This window comes from Callospermophilus lateralis, chromosome 1 (assembly GCF_048772815.1).
Source record: "Callospermophilus lateralis isolate mCalLat2 chromosome 1, mCalLat2.hap1, whole genome shotgun sequence".
Classification (NCBI taxonomy): domain Eukaryota; kingdom Metazoa; phylum Chordata; class Mammalia; order Rodentia; family Sciuridae; genus Callospermophilus; species Callospermophilus lateralis.
The window spans coordinates 137,556,870-137,581,510 of record NC_135305.1 but is presented as its reverse complement, the minus strand read 5'-3'; the positions used below and the strand labels follow the sequence as shown (position 1 = coordinate 137,581,510).

Here is a 24,641-nt window from a genome sequence, read left to right as displayed (position 1 = left end):
GGTTAGGTAATTGTTTAGTTTGTAATTTCAGATAATTCATGCCAGAGAACTTAGATACTTAGGATAAAAAAATTAAAAAAACTCTATTTCCAAGTTGGCAAGTAACTCCCAATCATTCAGTTTTATTTTTTCATCAATTTTGAACTGGGTAGCCTAAAAAGATTTCACTAGGTGTACCAGTGCATTAATTTGGGCAAGGATAGTAAATTATAATTTGATATCTGTTCCCCTTAGTGTGTAAGATTCAGAAAAAAAAATGTTAAATTAAGATGTTGGACTGGCTTATTAAAATAACATTAAATAGCAACAGTCTTGAAAATATTTAAAGCTTAATTTTGGATATACAAGGTAGTGGTAGTGTGTGGTTCTCTTTTAAGATTTTTTTTCCAGGTGATTTAATGTAACTTAGTACTACTTTAAAAACTTCAGAACAAAGAAAGTGACTTAATGATCCTGAAGGGATCTCTTCTGATGGTAACTTTATATTATTAAGTAAATTCCTATTTTCAGTTTTGTGTGAGCAAGTTTTTCTAGTATAAAAAAAAAAAATAATAAAAGTGTCTTTTTATGGGAACTCAAACTAGATTAAACCAGAGGGTAAATTGTATGGCATTTACTAATTACTGGCCAGTCAATTTTTTTCTAGGATTTTTGCTTTTTCCTTAGATTTTGTATTTTTTTGAGCTCATGATTTTGATCCTACAGACAAGTTAATGTTTTTCTGCTAAGTTCTATTTTTGATCAACTATGGAGTTTTTAAACATTGCAATGAGATATCACCTGAGAAAGCAACAAGGCCTTTGCTATTGTATTGTGTTACACTTGTTACGTGTTATATGTCAGTATGTCTGTATGTGTGTATGTCCGTGTATCATGTAGTGATATGACAATTGACAGATGAGGAGCGCTCATAAAAAATTTTAAAAATGGATCCAAATATCTTTGACTCACGTGATTAAAATGGTTCAATTTAAATTGGGTAAACAGATAAAAAAAAACTGAAAGGTTCTAGATATAAATTTAATAAAAAATATATTTCTGGATAAAAGTCTATATGATTAAATAATTTAAAAAGTTTAAGTAAATGATATAAAAAAAGGTCTGTATAAGTTGCTTATAAGTGTAAGTTTTTGAACAAGTAATCTTAAAAAAAAAATTAAATAGCTGGTTAAACAAGTGCTGTGTTTTAAAAAATTGTGCTATGTTATCTCTTTAAAAAGCTAAACTTGGTTAATATAAAAACATCAATGTAATTGTGGTGCCATTAATATGTTTATATCTTCCAGGTATACAAGTCTGTAAGGTAAAAGCTTCAAAAGAACATTATAGCAAACTGGTGTCCTAAAGTTGTATGGTAATTTTAGGCTTAAAAAAAAAAAAAACCAACATGTTAAAGATTTATTTATATCATTTGTGTTCTATAACTGGACTTGTTATCAATAAGATATGTAAAGTTCTATGTTACTTTTTACACTGAGATACAATTTAAATATGTTTTTAAGTTAATGAGAGCCTAATCTGTGTAAAGGTTTTATTGCAAAACACAAAAGTACTTTGCCACTTATCTACAAAAGGTTAAAAGCTTTCAGCCTTTCTTTAATTCATGTTTTAAATATAATATTATGTTATGTTTGCTCAAGTTCACAACAATTTATGTAAACTTTATAAAATGATGTCTAAAAAGTAAAGATCAGTCTCAGAACTGCAGTACTTAAGATTTATAAAGAGCCCCGCCTTACTTGAGATAAAGCTCTATGTCCCATCCCACTATATGTAAAAGTGACTATATAAAAGTAGGCTAGATTTCAGTTCATTTAAAGTTATGTCCAAAAGTTAGTTTTTGTTAAGATTACTAAGATCTCAAACAGGAAATTATAATGTATAACTCTGCCAAAATTCAAGGTAGCTATTATATGAACTAAATATGTTTTTACTCTTTGATAATTTTATCTTGTAGTTTTCAAAATGGCTGAAAGACTGCCTGTTAATGTTTTGCAGAGGTACTGATTTAAGAACTCACAACCTGGGTTAATGTAAGATAAAAAGTTATCACCTACAGGATAGAGAGATAGACATTAAAGCCCAGTGCTCTTAATATAAGGCTGTTGACTTATTTGCTGGATGTTTAAGATCAAGTTTTAAAATTAAAAATTTGGCTTTTGCCCTCTGAGTCAGTCTGAGTCAGGGGATAGGGGACTTTTCCTAAGGGCTCTGCAACTCTAGGCCACATAACCTCCTGAACAGGGAGATTAATGAGACCAGTGGAGGACAGAAAGCCAATCAGTGCATTTGCTGTAAAGAGGAGGGTCATTAGAAAAGGGAGACATCCCTGATGCTTCCAAGGGAAGCCACATGGTCAAGCAAGGCCTGGACCCATCCTAGCACAAATGGCACTAGCAGATCTGAAAAGCTGCTATAAAGTTCCCGAGGACTCCCAAAAAAACTCAGCTGACTGTTAACAATAGATAAAAACAAAAGTCAGTTTGACTTGCTTCATCTTAAACACTTAGCAAAGACAGTCAAAGCCAAAACACAGCTATTCCTGGACATTTTAAATAAAATAATAGTTAAATGTAACTTCCATAAATAAATAAACTGGAGGCTTCAAAAGAGATTCTTATGTAGAAATGCCTGATAACCATCAAAAGGGAACTGCCAGAGTAATTTTAGCTTAAGGTTAAGGCCTTTATTTCTAACCTATACAGGTGGGCTTAGTTTTTGCTAGTATGGTTATTCAGCCCTAATAACAGAATTAAAGATTTCACAAGATCAGATGACATTAAATTATTAAACTGTGTCTTAAAAAAAGGACATCTGTAACCCTAAAAGTTAAATGTTATGTTTACAGTCCTAGTAACTGGGGATGTTAAAGCCTGGTGAGGAAACTTATGTACAGTGACATGTTCCAGCTGCTGCAACACTTATTCAGTACTCATGGTTTTTGTTTCTCTCATAGAAGCACCCATCCCCAGATGACAACCTGTTTTTCCCCAACCAGACCTCAAATGGAACTGACTTCTAAAAGAAAACTCACGTCCCCCATGTCGCCGCTCCCCAACGTCTTCAAGCCCCCTCATGTTCGACACCCCTTTTTCAGCTCTGAAGCAGCAAGAACGAGTCATCGCCCCTTCTCCACACAGCAATAAAGTTTCTAAAATTAGGGGGGGAACAAAGCCAAAAGTAGATAGATAGTGTAGATAGGTAAATCGAGGCAGGTTGGATCTAGGAGGTCAATTTTAAGTAAGTCTGGGAAGTTAAAGACTGTCCCCTGAGGATTACTGTTTACTAAGATGTAGAGCCAGCCCAAATAGGCCCCCAACTGAGGGAACCATGATTGGTTCCCAAGTTTCCAGACAAAGGGGGGAATGAAAGACCCCAGCCCAGCAACCTTAGACTTAGTTACAAAATTATTAGGGCATGTCACAAACCTGCAAACAATGTGTTTTTCAGATAATCAGTTAAGTGTGACCGATTGAAAAGGGAAAAACAGGATGGTTGGGAAAGAGCAGAAAAACAGATTCCAGGGCATGCCTGAATAAACAGGGACTAATAAGCAGGAACAGAAAAATCAGAATGCTCATATGTAACTGTCATGTGGTATTGTTCCAGGAACATAAAATGAAAAATAACTTTACCCTTTAGGTAACCTATATGCTGGGTTCAAAATAGCCAATAAGAAACCTGTTGCTTACCGTGGGCGCGAAACCTGCCCCTTGACCCTATAAAAAACCTGTACCCCAAAGCCCGGTGTGCCAGCTCACTGAAGCTCCGGCTGAGGTTTCGCTGAGCACCCACAGGCGTCTGTGTCTGAATAAACCTCATGCATTTGCAGCCAGTGCCTTGTGCATCTTTCCTGGACAGGGAATCGGTGGGTCTTTCACAGGTTCATGCATGGACTGGCCTCACCATCCCAGATGTGGTGGCACTGTTGCCAGTTCTGTAGGGTGCAGTGTGAACTGTTCTGAGTGACTTGCCCATCCTCTGCACACAGATTATTTAGTGTGGTGATGAGTTCTTTGAAGTCTATATGAAATTGTCTGACTTTAGCCTGCAGTGCTTTTTCAGCTTGGATGGGACAGGACAGCTGCAAGACAACTTGAGTCCTAATAAGGATCCAGACTTCTGGCCACTTAAAGTTAATGATTATTGTCCTAATTTGGTCAATGAGGCTCAGTCTTTCCCTAACACAGACTCCCATGTGCATTGGGTCCCCAGAACCCATTGGTCTTAGCTTCCTCTCATTCATTCCCTACCATAGCCAGTGGTTTGATGAGGAGGTGCTCATGGTGTGGCCCGTGGGTTGCCAGATGACCCCAAGTTGGGGACATTATCCTAGTCAGAACTACAGTTAATATTGAGCTGGGGTGGCGGCGGGGTGGGGGTGGGGAGAGACAGCTCCTGGAGGTTGCAGGTGCAGCCAATACTGGATGATCTCCGCAAGCCCACCAACCTGTTTCCCCATCTGAGGAGGCTACCTGGCTAGAAGCAGCCAACACCCCCACTGAACAATCTCGGTACGGATACCCCGTCCCCCAACCTGGGAGTACTCTCCTATGGATACATGGCCTACCCAGGGTCAGCACAAGCACGCCCGTCCCCACAAAAACACCCCCCACGTCGACACCTACGCACTACACCGTGTACCAGGCCACGCGGACACCCCCACGTGGGCACCCCCGCCCCCAGCCGCAGGGATTCGGTCGCTCCCTAGGTCGCCCACCCTACCTGCCACGCCCCGAGCCGCACCCCGCACCCCTCCCGCCAAGGCCTGCGTCCGCCACCGGAAGCGCCAGCCGGGCCCCCGCAGAGCCGCCGCCATCGCCGCCATCGTGTCGGGACCTCTCAGTTGCCGGGGCTGCCCTCCGCGCTGCCTGCGCCCAGCGCGTCCGGCAGTCCAGGGAGCGCGGCCTTGAGCGAGGTGAGTAAGCTGGTGAGCCAAGGGATGGGCTTATGGGTGGGGTATTTGGCCGGCGGTGAAGGGGTAGGAGAGTCTCCGGACCTGGGTTGGTGATGCCAACCTGAGCTGGGGAATTTGGGCCGGACTGTAGGAATCTGCCCTTGGGCGTGGGTCTGCGGACCTGGGTTGGAAGATGTATTTCAAGTGGGGAGTTTTGGAAGGATGGGGAATTTGGATAGCCGTTAGGGATTCAGATCTTCTGTGAGGGTCTCTGGACAGGGTCTGGGCACCAGACTGTGTGTGTGCGTGTGTGTAATGGGGAGGTGGTTATTTGAAGATCTGTGCTGGAGTTGGAGCCTCGAGACAGGGGTAGGAAATCTGTTCTTCTACCACGGGTGGGGATCAAGACTTACAGACTGAAAGGGTAGGGCTATCCCAGGAGCATGGCTTGACCTGGTGAGGATGTGGCAAAGCCAGGACCCGACCCATTGGAGGATCCCACTTGGTCCTTAGATAAGGATCAGACCCTCAGATCAGAGAGTTTTAGGGACTCAGGAAGAGTACAATCTTCTCAATAGGTTCCCCCTTGCAGTCCCTGGGGATCTCTCCACTAAATGGCCTTTCCATGCAAGCGAGTGGCTTCCTTACCTGGAAGGGGGACCAATCAGAGTCCAGGACCCCCCAAGGCTGAGCTGTGTGTTATTTTAGGAGGCTCACCACACCTGCCCTGCTAGCAGATCAGCATTTCAGATTTTTCCAGCCAGAGATTTTGGTGCCCTACTGCATTTGTTAAACATGGTTCTCCATGCCTCAGTACTTGCTGCTTCCTGGAGGGATTCTGGGGGACCCTGCAAGGCTCAATGAAGAGGACAGCATATCACAGAGAAATACAACTCGACACTAGTTGTGGCAAAAACAGATTTTACTCAGGAACTAGTAATAGTAGGGGAAAGAGTTGAGCAGCTCCATTCTGATTTGTGCAGAGGTGATTGAGTGTTTCACAGGGGTATGGGGGAGTAAAGAGTGCAGTAGGGTCAAGGAAGTAAGCATTTACAAAAATCAGGGAAGGAAGGTGGGTTCCTGGGAAGGCCAAATGGGTTTGCCGAGGGGCCCTTGAATTTTGCTGCATTCTTGAATTTTCTTAGGCATTTTGAGGGGGTTAGGGCTATCCTAGGGATGCAGTCATGAGCTGTTACAAACTTAGTATTTAGAAGGAGCCTTAATGATTGGAGTTTGGACAGAGAGGATCTTATCAGTGTTCTTGTTCAAGAGACATTCTTCTTCCCTAATAATAGAAGTCCATTTTCTGTTCCATAGCCTTTTGTTTGTGAAGGACTAGCTGAACTAGGATGAAGATATTTGCTGTATGGTGTAAGTGATCAGGTATTTAATGAGGGGCATTTCAGTGAAAATAGAAAAATAAAGGTTAATGGTTGGAGTTGACCTCTAAACCCAGCTTTCTTTTGGGGGGTGGGTATCAGGAATTGAACTGAAGGGCGCTTGACCACTGAGCCACATCCCCAGCCCTTTTTTATTTTTTTTATTTTGAGGCAGTGTCTCACTAAGTTATTTAGAGCCTCATTGGGTTGCTGAGTCTGGCTTTGAACTTGCCATTCTTCTGCCTTAGCCTCCTAAATTGCTGGGATTACAGGTGTGTGCCTAAACCCAGTTTTTGAGACTAGCGGGCAGTAATTTCTGGGTGTCTGACTCTTAAGTGTCTTTTAAAAAAAAATTTTTTTTTTTTTTTTTTTACTTGTTGATGGACCTTTATGTAATTAATTTATTTATATACAGTGCTGAGAATCGAACACAGTGCCTCACATGCTGGGCAAGCGCTGTACCGCTGAGCCACAACTCCAGTCCCTCTTAATTGACTTTTTAAGTGGTAGAATATGGACAGCAGTAGCAACTTCATGGATTGCCCAGAATTTGAAGTCCGAATGTGTGTGGTGAAGGCAGAGACATCAGTGTCAGCATTGTAGTTATTTCTTGGAGCAGAGTATGAAACTTGTAGGAGTTGGAGAGGACTTCGTGGCTCATGTGGCAGCAGCTCTAGGCATGATGGTTGCACATAGACTATTTAGTGTGGTGATGAGTTCTTTGAAGTCTATTATCAAATTGCCTGGCTTTAGCCTGCAGTGCTTTTCCAGATTCTGATAGGGCAGGACAGCCAGTAAAGATTCAGACTGTCAGGTTTTGTTCTCAGTGACACCAAGTCAGAATGGAAGAAGAAAAATCGAAAACAACATTTTGGTGCTCTGTAGCCAAATATTGAAGGAAAGTGTATCTGAGTATTTAAGGGCTGGCAAAATGAATAAGAAATCAAGGTCCAACCCAATTTATAGGTAGATCATAAAAAAAATCAGAATCTGATAACCTATAAAGGTGTATTATACTTTTCCATCAAAACATAAAAATGGCTGGGCGCAGTGGCGCCCGCCCGCAATCCCAGTGACTTGAGAGGCTGAGGCAGGAAGATCACAAGTTCAAAGCCATACTCAGTAACAGCGAGGCACTAAGCAACTCATCAAGACCCTGTCTCTTGGGGCTATGGATGTGGTTCAAGCGGTAACGCGCTCCCCTGGCATGCGCCGGGCACTGGGTTCAATCCTCAGCACCACATAAAAATAAAATAAAGATGTTGTGTCCACCAAAAACTGAAAAATAAATATTAAAAAATTCTCTCTCTCTCTAAAAAAAGAAAAAAAAGACCCTGTCTCTAAATAAAATACAAAATAGGGTTGGGGAGATGCCTCAGTGTTTGAGTACCCCCCAAAAAAAAACCCAACTTAAAAATAACCTCTTTTTAAAAAAATTTAATTAATTTATTTATTTTAATTAAGTATATATGACAGCAGAATGCATTTTGATTCATTGTACATAATTGCAGCACAAATTTTTATTTCTCTGGTTGTACATGATGAAGTGTCACACCATATGTACAGTCATACATGTACCTAGGGTAATGATGTCCAACTCATTCTACCATCTTTCCTACCCTCATGCCCTCTCCCCTTTGCCAAATCACAGTTCCTCCATTTCTCCCCCACCCCCCATAATTATGGATCAGCATCCACTTATCAGATGCTGCCTTTGTTTTTTCTGGGATTGGCTTACTTCGCTTAGCATGATATTCTCCAACTCTATCCATTTACCTGCAAATGCCATAATTTTATTCTCTTTTAATGCTAAGTAATATTCCACTGTTTCTTTGTCCATTCATTTATTGAAAGGCATCTGGGTTGGTTCTACAGTTTAGCTCTTGTGAATTGAGCTGCTGTAAACATTGATGTGGCTGCATTATTATAGTATGCTGATTTTAAGTCCTTTGGGTATAGACTGAGGAGTGGGGTAGCTGGGTCAAATAGTGGTACCATTCCAAGTTTTCTGCGGAATCTCCATACTACTTTCCAGATTGGTTGCACCCATTTGCAGTCCCACCAGCAATATATGAGTGTGCCTTTTCCCCCACATCCTTGTCAACATTTATTGTTGTTTGTATTCTTGATAACTGCCATTCTGACTGGTGTGAGAGGAAATCTTAGAATAGGTTTGATTTGCATTTCTTTCATTATTAGAGATGTTGAACAAAAAATGTCCTCTTTTTGAGCAAAGATAATCAAAGTACATTTTTTTTTTTTTCCTGTGCTGGGGATTGAACCCAGATCCTTGAGCATGCTAGACAAGTGCTCTACCACTGAGCTAAGCCCCCACCCCAGAGAAAGGCTGTGTGTGTGTGTGTGTGTGTGTGTGTGTGTGTTTGCTGGTGGTGAAGATTCACAGCCTCATGCATGCTAATCATGTACTTTTCTGCTGAGCTACACCTCCAGTCCCTATACCTAATTTTTGTTTTGACATGACCCCATGAGATTCTCAGCTGGAATTCTGGAGACCCTGTCCCAGCCCGGTGGCATGGTCTCAAAGTTATACCATCAGAAGCCTGTGCCTCAGAGTTGCCTTCAGAGGCCTTACAGTGGTATTGGAGACGAAGCACTTTGGCCTGTAATTGATTGCAAGAGCTTTTAAGAAAGCATCAGAGTAAAACAGCTATTTGTGATGATTAAACACTGAACGTGAGGTGATTAAATGTTTAATAAGAGTTCTTTACAAAATAATGCAAAATTGTTTTTGTGACCCCCCCCAACTTTTTAAATAATGATTATAATAATGACTGTGTGACTGCTAACATTATATGAAGACATATAATGGGCACTGACAAATTACTAGGGACTTCACCCAATTTCTGAAGTCCTTAAATTAACTTTTACCTATACAAATATAACTTGAGAAAGGTTAAACAGAATTTTTTTTTTTCTTTTGCAGTGCTAAGGATTTAACTCATGGCCTTATAAGCTTTACCACTGAGGTATATCCTCAGCCCCAACTTAGTTACCTATTTAATTGAAATGACATTGAAATCATTGAGATTATTGTGACACGGATGGAGAGTGTAGCTCAGTTGTAGAGCTTGGCTGACTTGAACTGAAGCAGGGAATTCCATCTGCCATACCAGTAAAATAATTAAAGATAAAAGTAAATATAAGCAATAACAAGACCGTGAAAGATTAACTCTTTTAACTTGAGAAGACGAAATTTTAGATAACCAGGATATAATAATGATTGCATGAAACACAGGAACTTATTTTGATATGATAAAGAATCCTTATTATATTCTAGGCAGATTGTTGAAAAAGTACCGAAAACTGAGATGGTGGTGCCTACCTATAATCCTAGAGGTTTAGGAGACTGAGACAGGAGGGTCTCAAGTTTGAGGCCAACCTCAACAACTTGGCATAGACCCTGTCTCAAAAACAAAACAAAAGGGTTAGGGATATAGCTCAAAAAAAGTGCCCCTAGGTTCAATCTCAGTACCAAAAAAACAAAAACAAAAATACGGGCTGGGACTGTAGCTCAGTGCATAACGCTTGCCTACTGTGCATGAGGCACTGGGTTCGATCCTCAACACCACATAAAAAAAATAAACAAATAAAATAAAGGCATTCTGTCCATCTGCAACTACAAAAAAATAAAAATAAAAAAATTTTAGGTGCTAGGGGCTGAGGTGAATAGGGGTGTAGTTTAGGATAGAACACTTGGCTAGCATGCTTAAGGCCCTGGGTTTAATCCATAGCATGGTTTAAAAAAAAAAAAAATGCAGGAAATGTTTTGTTTTGTTACTGGGGATTGAACCCAGAGGCACTTAACCTCTGAACTACATGCCCAGCCCTTTAAAAAAATTATTTTAATATTTATTATTTTTTGGGGGGTTTTCGGCGGACACAACATCTTTGTTTGTATGTGGTGCTGAGGATCGAACCCGGGCCGCACGCATGCCAGGCAAGCGCGCTACCGCTTGAGCCACATCCCCAGCCCCCTTTAAAATTTTTGAGATAGGGTTTCAGTAAATTGCTGAGGCTATCCTGGAACTTGTGATTCTCCTGTCTTGGCCTCCTGAGTTTCTGGGTTACAGGCATGTGCTACCATACCCAACAACTTTGTTTTATGTATTTATTTTAAGATTTTTTTTTTTTTAAGATTGAGACAATCTTTATTTTATTTATTTTTATGTGGTGCTGAGACTTGAACCCAGGGCCTCACATTTGTGAGGCAAGCGCTTTACCATTGAGCTATAACCCCAGCCCCAACTTTGTTGTTTATTTATTTTTTTAATTTTAAAAATTAATTAAAAAACAAAAGACCAAGTTAAAAAAAAAAGATAAAAGATAAAAAGAGATCAAGTTACTCTGCAGTTGGAACATAGACAGAAGAAAGGTTAACACTTTTGAAAAGGACACTGCAAAACTGAGCACTCAGCATAAATTCACCATGTCTAAAATGACTGCACACTTAAAACATGCAGAGAAGAAATAAAAGTGTACCCAGTAACAGGAGAAAAATCAGGCAATGGAAAAAAATACATAAATGGCAAAGAAAATGGAATTAATAGACAAGGACATTAAGAGAGCTTTTATGAACTTGCTGGATACGTTCAGGTATTTAAGAGAAAATAACCATAGTAAGAATTAGAAAGAAAATAAGAAAAAGAATATATCAAATAAAGAACAGGGATGACTCATTGGATAGGTTTAAAACAAAATAGACCTTGTGGACATTTACTTAAACTTGCAACTTTGTTGTTTTAACAGAGAGAAAAACACACTCTAGTTTTTACATCAGTATGCTGTTGATAGTAAAGCTCATTTAAAAAACTTTATATATAAATCCCCTTAATCCTAGCCTGCTTTGAGCTTGAAACATAAAATCCTTTTTCTGCAAACCTACAACTTTCTATATCCATTCAGGATTTTTCCTATAATTTCCCTCTTTCTTATTTTACTTTTAGACAAAATCTTTCTCTTCCGGGTAACAAAAAACACATTCTACATTCTTGGCATACTTTTCATGTAAAAACACATCCTGTTTTCCACCAATATTTGCACATTTGTTTGCCTTTGCTTTTTTTTTTTTTTTACACTGTGTTTTTATATCTTTATTTTATTTATTTATTTTTATGTGGCACTGAGAATTAAACCTAGTACCTCACAAGTGCTAGGCAAGTGCTCTATCACTGAGCTACAATCGCAGCTCTGTTGCTAGTAGTTTTGTCAGTGTGTGTGTGTGTTTATATATAATTTATTTTTTTCAGTGATGGTGCTGGGAATAAAACCCAGGATCTCACACATGCTAGGCAAGCACTCTGCCACTGAACTACCCCCATCCCATAATTTTTAACCATTAGTAACTTGTACCTTATAGAGAAATCTAGGAAGTAGACTATTGTGAATGTATTATATACAAGTATCAGTAATAGATTAGCACATTTTATGAATAAGAGACTGAAAACACAGTTCTTATCCCCAGTAATTAGGACAAGGTTTTGAGAAAAAAGGAAAAAGAAGTTTTGTTGGTTTGCTAGCAAATAAGAAGGCAGTAGACTCCTCTCTTGGAGGTTATTGCAATTCTGTCAGGGGGAGTAAAGGGCTTTTAAACAGGGGATACATAGACTAAATTCCAAGTGTGCATATCAGCAGTTGTAATTCACATCCAAATGTAGCCTTGAGAGATAGCCATTTCTTACATCCATTGGTACCACCTTCTTAGTCTCCATTTCTTCATTCCTGTGGTCAGTGAGCCAGAAGAAGTACAGATAACTTGGCCTAGGATAGAAGGAATGTTAATCTTGCTTCCCCTGAAGTTAGGGGGAAGAGGAAGGGAAAAAAAAAGTCAGTTTTAAAATAAGCCACCATGGTCAAACATGTTACATGAAAGGGACTGCTGTTATAAATAAATTAACTTATATAACATCTAGAGGCATTGCTTTTTATAGTATAACTTTTTGTACTCATAGTACTGGGAATTAAACCCAGGAGTGCTATCACTGATCTATACCCCCAGTCCTTTTATTTTGAGATAAGTTCTCTCAGAGTTGCCAAGATTAGCTTCAAACTTGTATTCCTCCTGCCTTGGCCTCCTCAGTAGCTAGGATAATATGTGTGTATTACTGTGTCTGGTTGTCTAGGCACTTTTTTTTTTTTCTTTTTTTTTTTTTTGTGGTGCGGGGGATTGAATCCAGAGCCTTGTGCATATGAGGCAAGCATTCTACCAACTGAGCTTTATCCCCAGTTCCAGCATTTTTTTTTTAATGGATAAAGCACATTAATTCTTCTTGAGCTTATTAATAGACCCAAATATCTAACTCCTCTGTATCATGTAACAGGAAACTAGGGCTGGGGGTGGAGCTCAGTGGTAGAATGCTTGCCTAGTGTGTTCAAAGCCCTGGTTCCAGAGAGGAGAAAAAGCCAAAAGTATATACCTAGGCTTAATAATGTTTCAGCACTTTTTCTTCTTCTTCTTCTTTTTTTATTTTTTAATTGAAACCTATATTTGTAGTTCCATCCACAGACCACTGTCTTCTTACACACATATACCAGTGAGAACAAAAGGTGGAGAGAGTCACTGCCATCCCTGTGAAGGGAACAGTGCCTTCTCCAACATTCCTTGAAAATACACATTTGACAATCCTCACACCTCAGCACAGGTGGCAATGTAACAAATACACTAGCTGGTTCTGTTTTCCCCACTACTAGTGAATGTCCACAAACTACCTGTTATAGGCTCTCTCTTTTTTGGACTTCTCCAATGCTTTATCCATTGTTTTCTCATTTTCCCCCCGACACTTGGTACAGTAGCACTTGCCCTTTGGTTTATGATTGAGTCCCACGCATGAGAAGTGGAACCATTGGATGGGGCACTCATCATTGTCCCAACCTATCATTTCTCCATAGGAGACCTGGTTGCACAGACAGTACGTGGGCTCATTTGGGTCTATGGGAAGGTCTGCAGGGGATGCTTCCCTCTCTGCTTTGGCCTTAGAGCGGTTTTACTTCTTCGAGGTCTTTGCTTTCTTCTCCTTGGGTGTTCCTGAGGTGATGTCATCATGGTCATGATTATTAGATGCATTTTCTCGATTCTTATTGTTGTGCTGCCTCCCGGAACATTTGTTATTCGACTTTTCTGCCTGCGTGATTGTGTCATTCTTTGACTTATCTTGGCCAGCTTTGCCGCTGTTGTCAGTGGTGTCATTGATTTCCTGATGTGTTTCAAAGAGTTCCACATGACTATCCACTTGTCTGGTCTGGTTCTCCACCAGCTCCACCATCTGACTCACAATCTGAATCTTCTCATCGCCCAGTTCCTGGCTCCGAATCAGGGATCTCTAGATGCAGTGTAACACTTTGTCTCGTTTAAACTTCTCGTAATATTCGTCCAATTCCTTCAGGATTTCAAGCACAGGCTGTCAAGGAGGTTAGACTTGCAACAAGTTTTAAAGGAAAGGCTTGGTTTAGTGTCCTGGGGTTCTGGTGACACCTCAACACCCACGGCCGGCTCGCTGCAGAGACAGATGCAGGAGGGCAGGGTGGTGCTAGGCTGTGTAGGGCGCGCACGTTATGCGGAAGGCGGCGTGGTAAGCTCTACCATCAGGCGTAGACAACAGCTTTCCTGGGTGACACAGACAGAATCCCAGAACTCGCGGCCCTAAGACCCCAAACTCGCCATTGCTGCCTCTCGCTTCAGGTTCCTGAGACCCCTGGGTCGAGCAGGCTCGTCGCGTCTTGGGCACCATCCTCAAAGCCGGATCCCCAGGAACACACCCCTCAGTCACTCGGGATTCTGGGTCATGCGCGCCGCACCCACGGCTCTGCAGAGGCAGCGCAAGCCACAGGGACTGGGCGGACAGCCAGACCCAGCGCCAAGGAGCCGGCGGTAGCCATTGCACCGTGCCCGGAAGTCCTTTTTCTTATTTTAAAAATTATTTAGGGCTGAGTGCAATGGCACATGCCTGTAATCCCAGTGACTTGGGAGGCTGAGGCAGGAAGATTGTAAGTTCAAGGCCATCCTCAGCAGTTTAGTGAGACCCTGTCTCAAAATTTAAAAAAACAAAAAGGGCTTGGGGTGTAGCACAGTAGCTCAGTGGAAGAATGTCCCTGGGTTCAATCTCTAGTACCACCAATAAATAAATAAGTAAAAGAAATTATTTAGGCAATGGAGGTATAACTCGGTAGTGGAACAAGTGCTTAGCTTGCAGGAAGCCCTGGATTAATTCCCAGCACCAAAATGTATGAATTATGATATGTCAAGAGCATTGTAATGTTTTGAGCAACCAATAATAAAAAAAAAATTCCCAGCACCAAATAAAAAAGAAAGAAATTAGCTATTCAATGAATATCTATTATGTAACTATTTTAGGATAATGCTAAGTTGATAAGTTATAAAAAAGATTTTGGAAACTTTTAGGCAGATATAAAACACAATTTACAAAACATAAAATCAGGAATTTATGTGAAAAATTGTTCTCTCTCCTCCATTTTATATTTTTATTTTGGCTTTTTTTTGTGTGTGTGGGGGGCGGCGGGGGGCGCATAATAGGTGTTGAACCTAGATGTGCTTTGCCACTGAGCTGCATCCCCAGACATTTTTATTTTTTATTTTGAGACAGGGTCTCACTAAGTTGCTGAGGCCTCTAACTTGGGATTCTCCTGCTTTAGCCTCCCAAGTCACAGGGATTATAGGCATGTGCCTCTGTGCCTGGCCATATGTTTCTGACAGATGGAATAAATTAGGGATTATCTGCTTAATGTGAGGCTAAAGCCTTCCACCAGTATTTATAGAGAAAATCTTTCTTTGCCCTGATACATAATCTTATGGAGGCCATGGTCTAAATATCTATTTCTAATTAGTTTTTCAATTTTGTTTTTTTGGTGCTAGGGATTGAACCCAGGCATGCTAAGCATGCAATCTACTACTGAATTACACCTCTACCTTTCCAGGGAGTGTTTTTTTCTTGTTCAGCTTCAAGTGGTTGCTTTTGGGGAACCCTATGTTCCTTGAGAGCCACTGTTGGAGAAAGGGGCCTAAAGTTTCAGGGAGTATCCAGAGTTGAGGAACTGGAATGGGAAATGAAAGATTAGAACAGAGGGGTACAAGAGATGGGGGCTTGAAAGAGGATATATCAAATGATGTAAGGAAGCCAAAAGGAAGATAGATGGTGGTAGGAGGAGGAAGGAGAGGCTGGGGATGTAGTTCCGTGGTAGAGCATGTATGAGACCCTTGGTTCAATTCCCACCCACTCCCTCTGAAAAAGAGGAACAGGAGGAACAGGGGTAAAAGAAAGGAGGAGCCAGTTAGGGGAAATCTTGTTTCCCCAAAAAGCCATTGATGTGTCAGATTAACCTTGGTAGTGATGTCAGCAAGAAGAAGATAGATTATTTCTGGTAGTTTTATTTTATATTTTCATATATTGATTAGAAGTAGTGACAGAACATACAGAGGCTCAAGTAGGAGTGTTTAGTCAGGCAAGAAGTTCCCATGGGAGGAGTAGTAAGAAATGCTTTCAAGGATGGGGGAGGGAGGATCTTCCAGCCCTGGGTAAATTAGCACTTGAAACCAAGAGCATTTTCAGGCCCAGTGCTTACCAAAAAGTAGTTGCAGAGGTGGCGCACACCTGTAATCCCAGCGATTTGGGAGACTGAGGCAGGAGAATTGCAAATCCAAGGCCAGCCTCAGTAATTTGGCAGGGCCATAAATGACTTAGTGAGACCCTGTCTTAAAATGAAAAATGCTGGGGGTGTGGCTCAGTGGTAATGTGCCCCTGGGTTCAATCCTTGGTACCAAAATAAATAAATAAATAAGAAGTGCAGTTGTTCTCAGCCATATGGCATCAGACATTTGTTTGGCGCCTTGGACTAGGAGAGGGACCTCACCATGGACTGCCCAATTGAGCAAGCAAACCTGAGGTGGCACATAAGTTTTTGAGCATGCTCTGACAGTCCAGTGGTCCTGATCTAGATCAGAGTCCTGATTCTGGTTAAAGAGGTAAAGACAGAAAGTATTTGGTGACTACTAATGGTAGGGGAAAGAGCGAGGCTTCATTCTGACCCTGGAAGAAGCAACTAGCATTTTAAAGAGAGAATTAAAGAGTAGAAAGAGGAATGTGAGGGGCTTGAACAAAAGTGGAAATCGATTAAATAATGGAAGGATGATTGAGCACCATGGCAAACAGTTTTAATCCCAGCCACTCAGGAGGCTGAGGCACAAGGATTACAAATTTGAGGCCAACCTGGGCAATTTATGAGACCCTGTCTAAAAATAAAAAAGGGCTGGAGGTATAGCTCAGTGGTAGAGCACCCCTGGTTTCATTCCCTGTTTTAGTCAGCTTTTTTGTTGCTGTGACTAAAAGACCTGACAAAAACTTTAGAGGAGGAAAAGTTTTCAGAGGTCTCAATTCATAGAAGGCTGACTTCATTCCTTGGGCTTGAGGTGAGGCAGAACAACATAGCGGAAGAGTTTGGCAGAGGGAAGTGACATGCATGATGATTAGGAAGCCAAGAGAGAGTCTTTTCACCAGATATAGAATATATACTCCAAAGGCATGCCCCCAATGACTCACCTCCTTCAGCCATTCTCTACCCACCTTCAATTACTGCTCAATTAATCCCCTCAGGGATTGGGTTAAGGCTCTCATAGCCTAATATTTAAACCTTCTTGCATTGTCTCATGTATGAGCTTTTGGGGGACACCTCGCATTCAAATCATAACAATCCCCAACACCACACACACACACACACACACACAAAAGAGAAAAGAAAAAAAGGGTTTATTTTTTGTTGGTCCATGGAAAACACATCTGGGTTGCTACTCTAGTTTATGAAGTTACACTCCTGGGTGGGGTGTAGCTAAGTGGTAGAGTGCTTGCTTAGCATGTGTGAGGCCCTGGGTTAAATCCCCATCATTGCAAAGAAAATAAATAAAAAGACAAGAAAAAGAAAGATTCCTACACTCTCACAGAAGCTGGGAGACAGGGGGCTCTGTTTTTAGGTGTTGGCTACAATAGACTGCTTATGTGTTGGCAACCTTTTCTCAGGCATTCACTTTGAGGAGGCCTAGAATCATCCTAGGGACATGACCATGAGCTGTTAGAAACTATGTTCAGGTTTGTTCACATCTGCATGGGCCAATGTGATGGTTCAGAGGAGCCTGGCAGGAGTTTGCTAAGGGAGAAAATTTTTGTCAAGGTTATTGCAATGACGGGGCCTGGCGCTTATGGCCCTGACACTGGGGCCTGGGGGAGAGAGGTGATAGTACCATCCAGTCTTTGAGGAATGGAATAAAGATGTCAGAATCAGATTTAGTGGGCTATTTCCAGTTCAGCCCAGAGCCCAGAGTAGCTGCTGGGGCATTGCTCGTGGTGTTCAGGAAGTGCTAGAAACTTGAGTTTCCAGGCAGAGCAAACTTGCTGATCTGTTGAGACTGGCCTATGGGGCACTTGGCTGACCTGGTCATCACCCCAACACATTCATCCAGGCTGTTTTTGCCTCACCCTAGAAAGAGTCCCATCCTTTTGGTACTTTCCACATATGGATCCTGCAGCCTAAGACCTGTGCTTTCCTGGGAACCAAGAAGACAGCCATGCTCCTAGCACATGAGCCTTGACCAGAGCGGCTGGCTCTGTTGTGGGGGTTTTCCAAGAAGGAGGTAGGTGCCAAGGCAGGTTCAGGTGTGACTGAAGAATACCTGTGAAGGATGGAAGGGCATGTTAGACCATGATGCAGGTCTGGCCATTCCAGTTCTGTTTCTATGGAGACCCAGTTTTGATTTTGTTACGCAAGGTTATTATGGTTTCTGTTGCAACAGCTTACCTCTGCTGTGGCTTGTGAGAGCAAGCACATGAATAAGTGAGCTACATTCCACATCCATAGGGCTTTATTGACAAAATAGGCAGCAGGCAGGACCCTTACATGATACCCAGGACAGATTTGTTTTCTCCACTCAGGTGACGAAGACAAGAGGCCAAGTTCTCTGACTCCCTCTTCTTCCCTATTGGAGGGTATGAGACAGTCATGGAAGGGGTCATTGTCCAGAGTTCTGCAAAAGAGAGAGGCCAGGCTCTCTGCTGCAAAGACCGGAGACCCTGCCACTATCTGGATTTAGAAGGGTATTTTGCAGCCTTTTTATTTCTAGTCCCTTCCTTAGATACTCAGCGAGCCCAAGTAGAGTTAAGGGGTCAGCCCCTGGGTCCACAGATGTGAGCAGATTGCAGTTGGGTGGAGATTCAATGCTAGCCTCCCTGTGTCTTCACAGGCTGTCTAAGTGCTTCTCAGGCATGCCATGTGTAGCTGTACCTTGGCCATTCTTTAAGAACCTATAGTGGGGGTGGGGATGTGGCTCAAGTGGTAGCGCGCTTGCCTGGCATGCGTGTGGCCCGGGTTCGATCCTCAGCACCACATACAAACAAAGATGTTGTGTCCGCCAAAAACTAAAAAATAAATTCTCTCTCTCTCTCTCTTTAAAAAAAAAAATTAAAAAACAAAGAACCTATAGTGGAATGTGCATGCCCATCATCCTAGCTTCTTGGAAGGCTGAGGCAGGGGAACCCCAAATTTGAGGCCAGCCTCAGCAAGTTAGTAAGGCTCTAAGCAACTTGTCTCATTGGTAAAGTGCTCCTGGGCTTAATCCCTGGTACAAAAAAAAAAAAAAAAAGGAACCTATAATGGAGCCAGGTGTGCCATTAGCTTGGCTGGGGGTATAGCTCAGTGGTAGAATATTCCAGGGTTCAATCCCCATTACCAAAACAGACAAATAAACCTACATTGGCTCTCCCCTGGGATTATTGGGCCCTTGTCTCTTTTTATCTTGCAGGACCAGCCCCTCTAGTGCAGGGTTCATACCTGCTCCATTTTTTGCTAGGAGTTTCCAGCCCTGTTCGGCAATCTCCAGGCAAGGCTCTCCCCAGCTTCCTTGGAGGACCTGTGTGCAGAGTGGGACTACTTCTGTCTTTCAGTGCTCACACATCACCTTTTCCCTGCCACTGTCCTGGTTGTCATCACACCTGTGGCTCTATACCCTCTGCATGAGGGCAGGACAAGGCATGCCTGAGCCAGTCATTCTTAGGGTACTGGTGGCTGTCATTGGTTGTGTTCAGGAATATAAAGTACTTCTCAAATGGCTAGTGCTGCTGAAGACCCATTGCAACCATGTGTTGACTTGCTATGGAAAACAGGGAATATGCAGCCCTTTGAGTTCATTCTCAAGGAGGCTGACTATGGCCCTTCCTGACAACTGCCTGAGGTCACCTGTGCATGACCTGGACTTTTCTTCTTGTTGCTTCTGGTAGCTGCATGCCCAAGCACCAACTCATCCCTCCTTGAACTTCTGAATCAGGAAGACATGAATGAGCACAGCTGGTGCATCTGCTGCTCTTCAAACTGAGGTGGGGATGGAATATGGCATAAGATTCCAGATCTTTGCAAATGAGTCAAAGTCACTTCCTAGTGATCTTTCATGATTTTTATAAAATGAGCCTATAAACCAGGTCATACAAGTAGTTTGTTTTTTTTTTTAGGTGTAGATGGACACAACACAATGCCTTTACTTTTTTGTGGCGCTGAGGATCGAATCCGGGTCCCGCCCGTGCTAGGCGAGTGCTCTACAATCCCAGCCCCAAGTAGTTTGTATTGTTAAAGAATTTTTAAATCTTCATTCTACTGGTGCTTCCTTGAAGTATATTTGTGGAAAGGCAGTCTCCACCCAACTTTTCCCCTTTAAGGAAAGATGAGAGGGTATATAGCTCAGTTGTAGAGCCTTGCATAGCAGATATGACGGCCTAGCTTCAGTCCCCAGCATGGCAATAATTAAATAATAAAAGTAAGATGAGAATACTGACCAGCTGACAAGTGATGAACTATCTGGCTATAAAGAACAAAAAGAGGCAGAGAAAAGCATGGGCTGCCATTCTGAGCTCCGGGAGCTCTTATTGTTCCTTGTCCACCATCATACTGGAGACCTGGGACAATTACCCATTTTATAGAAGAAGAAACAGGCTTAGCTGTGGGAGAATGTGCTGAATTCCATGGTCCTACCCTTAAGGCTGGGCTTGTGGCTGCCCTGCCTCCAAGGTGGCCTCTGAACCTCCCCTCTCAGCCTTCTTGTCCATAGATTGCTCAGTCTGCAAGGGCACCTTGACCTTGGAGGAACTTGTGCCTGACAGAGCTCGAAGGAGCTAGTGAGTAAGAGTAGAGGGTATGGGCTGGGGATGTGGCTCAAGCAGTAGTGCGCTCGCCTGGCATGCGTGCGGCCCGGGTTCGATCTCAGCACCACATACAAACAAAGATGTTGTGTCCACCGAAAACTAAAAAAAATAAATATTAAAAAAAAAAAAAAAAAAGAGTAGAGGGTAGCCAGTGCAACAGCACTCCTGGGAAAGCCTGCATCCAAACCTAAAGGACCCTTTGACTGCAGGAGACAGCAGCAGCCTGACTGGAAACAACCTGTGCAGAAAAGGTGCAAGTTTTGTTTGCAGGCACAGCATCTTGGCTCTATTCTTATAGCTTCTTCCCCTTTAAGATGACAGCTGAAGGCATTCAGAAGGTAGGCACTCAGCAGAGAGGTTGAGAGGCTCTCTTTGTGCTTCATAGCCAGATAGTTCATCACTTGTCAGCTGGTCAGTATTTTCATCTTTAACATACCCAGATGATCTTTCTTTTAATTTATTTAATTATTGCCATGCTGGGGACTGAAGCCAGGCCCTCATGTCTGCTAGGCAAGGCTCTACAAGTGAGCTATACACCCTCTCATCTTTCCTTAAAGAGGCATAAACATTTTCCACAAATGTACTGCAAGGAAGCACCAGTAGAATGAAGACTCAAGAAGTGGGGAGGTGGCTGGCACACAGACAAGCCCAGTACCTGTTGGGAGTTGGGGCATGGGACCGCACAGATCTGGACAGTCTCTGCTGTCCAGATTTCTTGGGAGTTGGGGCATCTTGGGTCTGTGGAGTGCATCTTGGGAGTTGGGTCTTGGGATAGCACAGATCTGGACAGTCTATGCTGGGAGGATATGGACATGTGGGAACAGTTACTCAGGCCCCTTGAACTCACCACCCCAGGCAGTTTCACATAGTGTGTTTCTCCTATCCTCTCCATGTCTGTTTATTTAGGAAAAGGCCATTAGAGTGAACATCATCTGCCATCTGCCCCATAACAACTGTGGGTTGTCTTCCTGGGCCCCATTATGGGTAACTGTGAAATCCTTTGGAATGGGGCTGGGGTTGAGTGGCAAAGTGCTTGCCTAGCATGTGTAAGGCACTCGGTTCAAGTCTCAGCAACACATAAAATAAATAATTGTGGTATTGTGGTAAATGGTATTGTGTCCATCTACATTAAAAAAAAAAAAATCCTTTGAAATGTCCTGAAAGGTGGAGTCGCTCAACTTCCTGATTCTTGGGAACTACTAGAGCTGCTGGGTATGTCTTTGAGAAAGGGACAGGGTCTAATACACCCAGGTGCAGATGATTGTGCCAGGCTAAAAGTTATGAAACACTACTACAATCAATTTCAAAACTGTTGACTCTGGGTGTCAGTGGCCCACCTTGATCCGAGGGTAGCTGCCTAGCACTCCCCACTCCCCACCAGTATGGAGATCTTTTATGTTGCTTGCACAGACCTTGAACTCCAGGGCTTAAATGATCCTCCTGCCTTCCAGGTAGCTGGGACTACAGGGATGTACCACTATGCCTTTCTAACTGCCGACGAGTCTTGATTGCCCTCTTCAGGTTTCTGGGAGGACAGATGGTGATGGGAATTGATTGAGATAGGTGTTCATAGTTTGTTTTTGCAGGGATACTGTCTAACCAAGCTTATGGCTTAGGGGATGCTTGGGTATTTTTGTGTTTGTTTGTTGAGTTCAACTCAGGGACACTCAACCACTCCACATTCCTAGCCCTGTTTTTTTTTTTTTTTTTTTTTTTTAAGACACAGGGTCTCCCTGAGTTGCTTAGCGCCTCTCCATTGCTGAGACTGGCTTTAAACTCAAGATTCTCCTGCCTCAGCCTCCCAAGCTGCTTGGATTACAGGTGTGTGCCACTGGGATTAACTGCTCAGGTGTTCTTGTTGCTGCTTTGGGAAAGAAGACCTGACCCTTGCCCAGGTGCATGTGCCATTTGTGCAGAAAGGGATGTGGCTGATCCTTGAAGGCTTCTGGATACACATATTAAGAGCACATGGCAAGGAAGAGCTTGAGATGGACAGATTCTTGCTGTGATAAAGACAGCCTCTTCCCCTGACTCCAAGAAGAAAGAGAATCTTTCCAAAGGGCATACTCTATCATCAGGCACCGCCAGGGTGGACTGCAATTTTCAGGCAGCCAGGAAGATCTGGTTGGCAGAGAGAGGCCCTCCTGAATGACTGAGTTCCCCGGGGAACTGGAAGCTGTAATTGTTTTTCTGGGTCTTGCCTTTTTATGGGGAATGGTATGTCCATTATCCTTTTTTGAACAGGGAGGGCTTGAAGCAGTTTTTTTTTTTTTTTTTTAATTTTGTCTTACTACAATGTTTTTCTTTCATTTCTCCTCCTCCTCCTCCTTCTTTATTTTTTATTTTATTTTTTTTTTTTTTATTTTTGCTGTGCTGGGAATGAACCCAGCACCTTGTGAATGGCAGGTAAGAACTATTATTTTGAGACAGGGTCTTGCTAAATCACCCAAGCTGGCTTTGAATTTTTGAACCTCCTGCCTCAGCCTCCTGAGTATTAGGATTATAGGCATGCATCACCATGCCTGGCTGTTTTGTTTTTGTATTTATCTTGGTAAAATATACTGGGCTTATAATTTATCATTTTAACCATTTCTAGGCGTACAACTCATTGGCACATAAAACTAAAATTTTTGAGACCAAGGGATCTGTGAAATAATAGGGTTTATTGACCTGTGATAGATGCGAGCTAGAAAAGGAAAGGACCAGTCCTGGGACACATTCCCCAAACTCAGCATTGGGGACAGGTAGCAGTTGGAAATGTCCATCAGACAGGAGCTAAGAGCTTTTTTTCCTGAACTCTGGGGGAAGGGAAAACACTGTAACCTACATTGGCTATAGATGAAAAGGGCAGGATAACTCAAAGGAGGCAAAATATTGGGATAAGATAGTTTTTAAAGAGAAGCGCTTGTTGCTCCTGGATTGGTTGGGATTAACAGTCCAGAAAGCTTATGTGTACATAGGCCATGATGGCCCTGGTAGCAGTGATAGAGTTTAAATCAAGTTTCAACATTAGGAATTTTGTGTTGGGAGAGTGAGTGTTGGAAATTGAACCCAGGGCCTCACACATGTTAAGCATGTGCTCTACCAATGAACTATATCCCCAGCCTAAGTTTCAACAGAGTTTTTATTGGTTTTGTAGGCAGCTGTTAACTGATTAACTTGCCCTATCTTTTTCTCCCTTTATCCTCTGGCCTTTGTAGATAAATTTAGGACAAAAATTTTAGAAGTTTTATCAAGTATTAAGTACATTCACAATTCACAATGTTGTGTAATCTTTAACCACTATTTCCAGAATGTTCTATCATCCCAAACACAAATCATACTCATTAGGCAGTAATTTCCCTCCCCCTCCTTTCAGCCCCTGGTAACCTCTAGTCTACTGCCTATAGATTTTCCTATTTATATATTTAATTACCTGTAATCATACAGTGTTTAATTCTTTTGTGTTTGACTTTTTTCACTTATATAATGTCTTTAAGGTTCATGCATGTTGCAGCATGAATCAGGACTTTATTCATTTTAATTACTGTAATATTCCATTGTATGAATATACCACATTTTTCTTATCTATTCATCTGTGGGTAGACATTTGGGTTGTTTCAGTCTTTGGGCTATTGCAAATAATGCTATGAACATGGGCTATTGCAAATAATGCTATGAATATGAGTGGACGAGTGTATGTATGAGTCCCTGCTTTCAATTCTGTCTATACTAGAAGTGGAATTGCAGTATCATATGGTAATTCTTTGTGTACTTTTTTTTGTGGAACTGAACCCAGGTGATCTTACCAGTGAGTTACATCCCCAGCCCTTTTTGTTTTTTACTTTGAGACAGTCTCACTAAGTTGCTGAGGCTGACCTACAACTTGTGAACCTCCTGCCTCAACCTCCTGAATTGCTTAGATTATAGGCTTGTGCCACTGTGCCCAGTTTGGGAAATAGTTTGATGGTTTCTCAAAAAGTTACAGAAAGAGCTGGTTGTGGTAGTCCAGTAACACAGGAGGCTGAGGCAGGATGAGTCCAAGTTTGAGGCCAGCCTCAGCAATTAAGTAAGACCATATCTCAAAATGAAGAAAAAAAAAAAAAAGTGGGGCTGGGGATATAAGCTAGTGGTAAAGCAGCCCTGGGTTCAGTCCCTAGTACTGCAAAACAACAACAA

The 24,641-nt window shown here is 42.2% G+C and overlaps 2 protein-coding genes and 1 pseudogene across 15 annotated transcripts in view; 1 reads left to right on the top strand and 2 right to left on the bottom strand.

Annotated features, from left to right (window-relative positions):
* Txnrd2 (thioredoxin reductase 2) overlaps positions 1 to 4,905 on the bottom strand; it is an 88,136-nt gene extending 83,231 nt beyond the window's left edge. For 2 of the 6 annotated variants that reach the window (XM_076857681.1, XM_076857706.1), the window contains exon 1: positions 4,726 to 4,904. In XM_076857681.1, the coding sequence (XP_076713796.1) occupies positions 4,726 to 4,828 (103 nt within the window). In that variant the 5' untranslated portion in view covers positions 4,829 to 4,904. Of the gene's footprint in view, positions 1 to 3,034; positions 3,060 to 4,725 lie in introns of those variants that run through there. The other 4 variants (XM_076857790.1, XM_076857830.1, XM_076857733.1 and 1 more) reach the window with 3 other exon arrangements.
* Comt (catechol-O-methyltransferase) overlaps positions 4,759 to 24,641 on the top strand; it is a 31,937-nt gene continuing 12,054 nt past the window's right edge. For 2 of the 9 annotated variants that reach the window (XM_076858383.1, XM_076858056.1), the window contains exons 1-2: positions 4,759 to 4,918; positions 6,215 to 6,268. The gene's annotated coding sequence lies outside the window, so the exon portion shown is untranslated. Of the gene's footprint in view, positions 4,919 to 6,214; positions 6,281 to 17,906; positions 17,930 to 18,368; positions 18,390 to 22,203; positions 22,305 to 24,641 lie in introns of those variants that run through there. The other 7 variants (XM_076858211.1, XM_076857987.1, XM_076858302.1 and 4 more) reach the window with 5 other exon arrangements.
* Positions 12,999 to 13,679, bottom strand: LOC143407700 (inhibitor of growth protein 1 pseudogene; annotated as a pseudogene).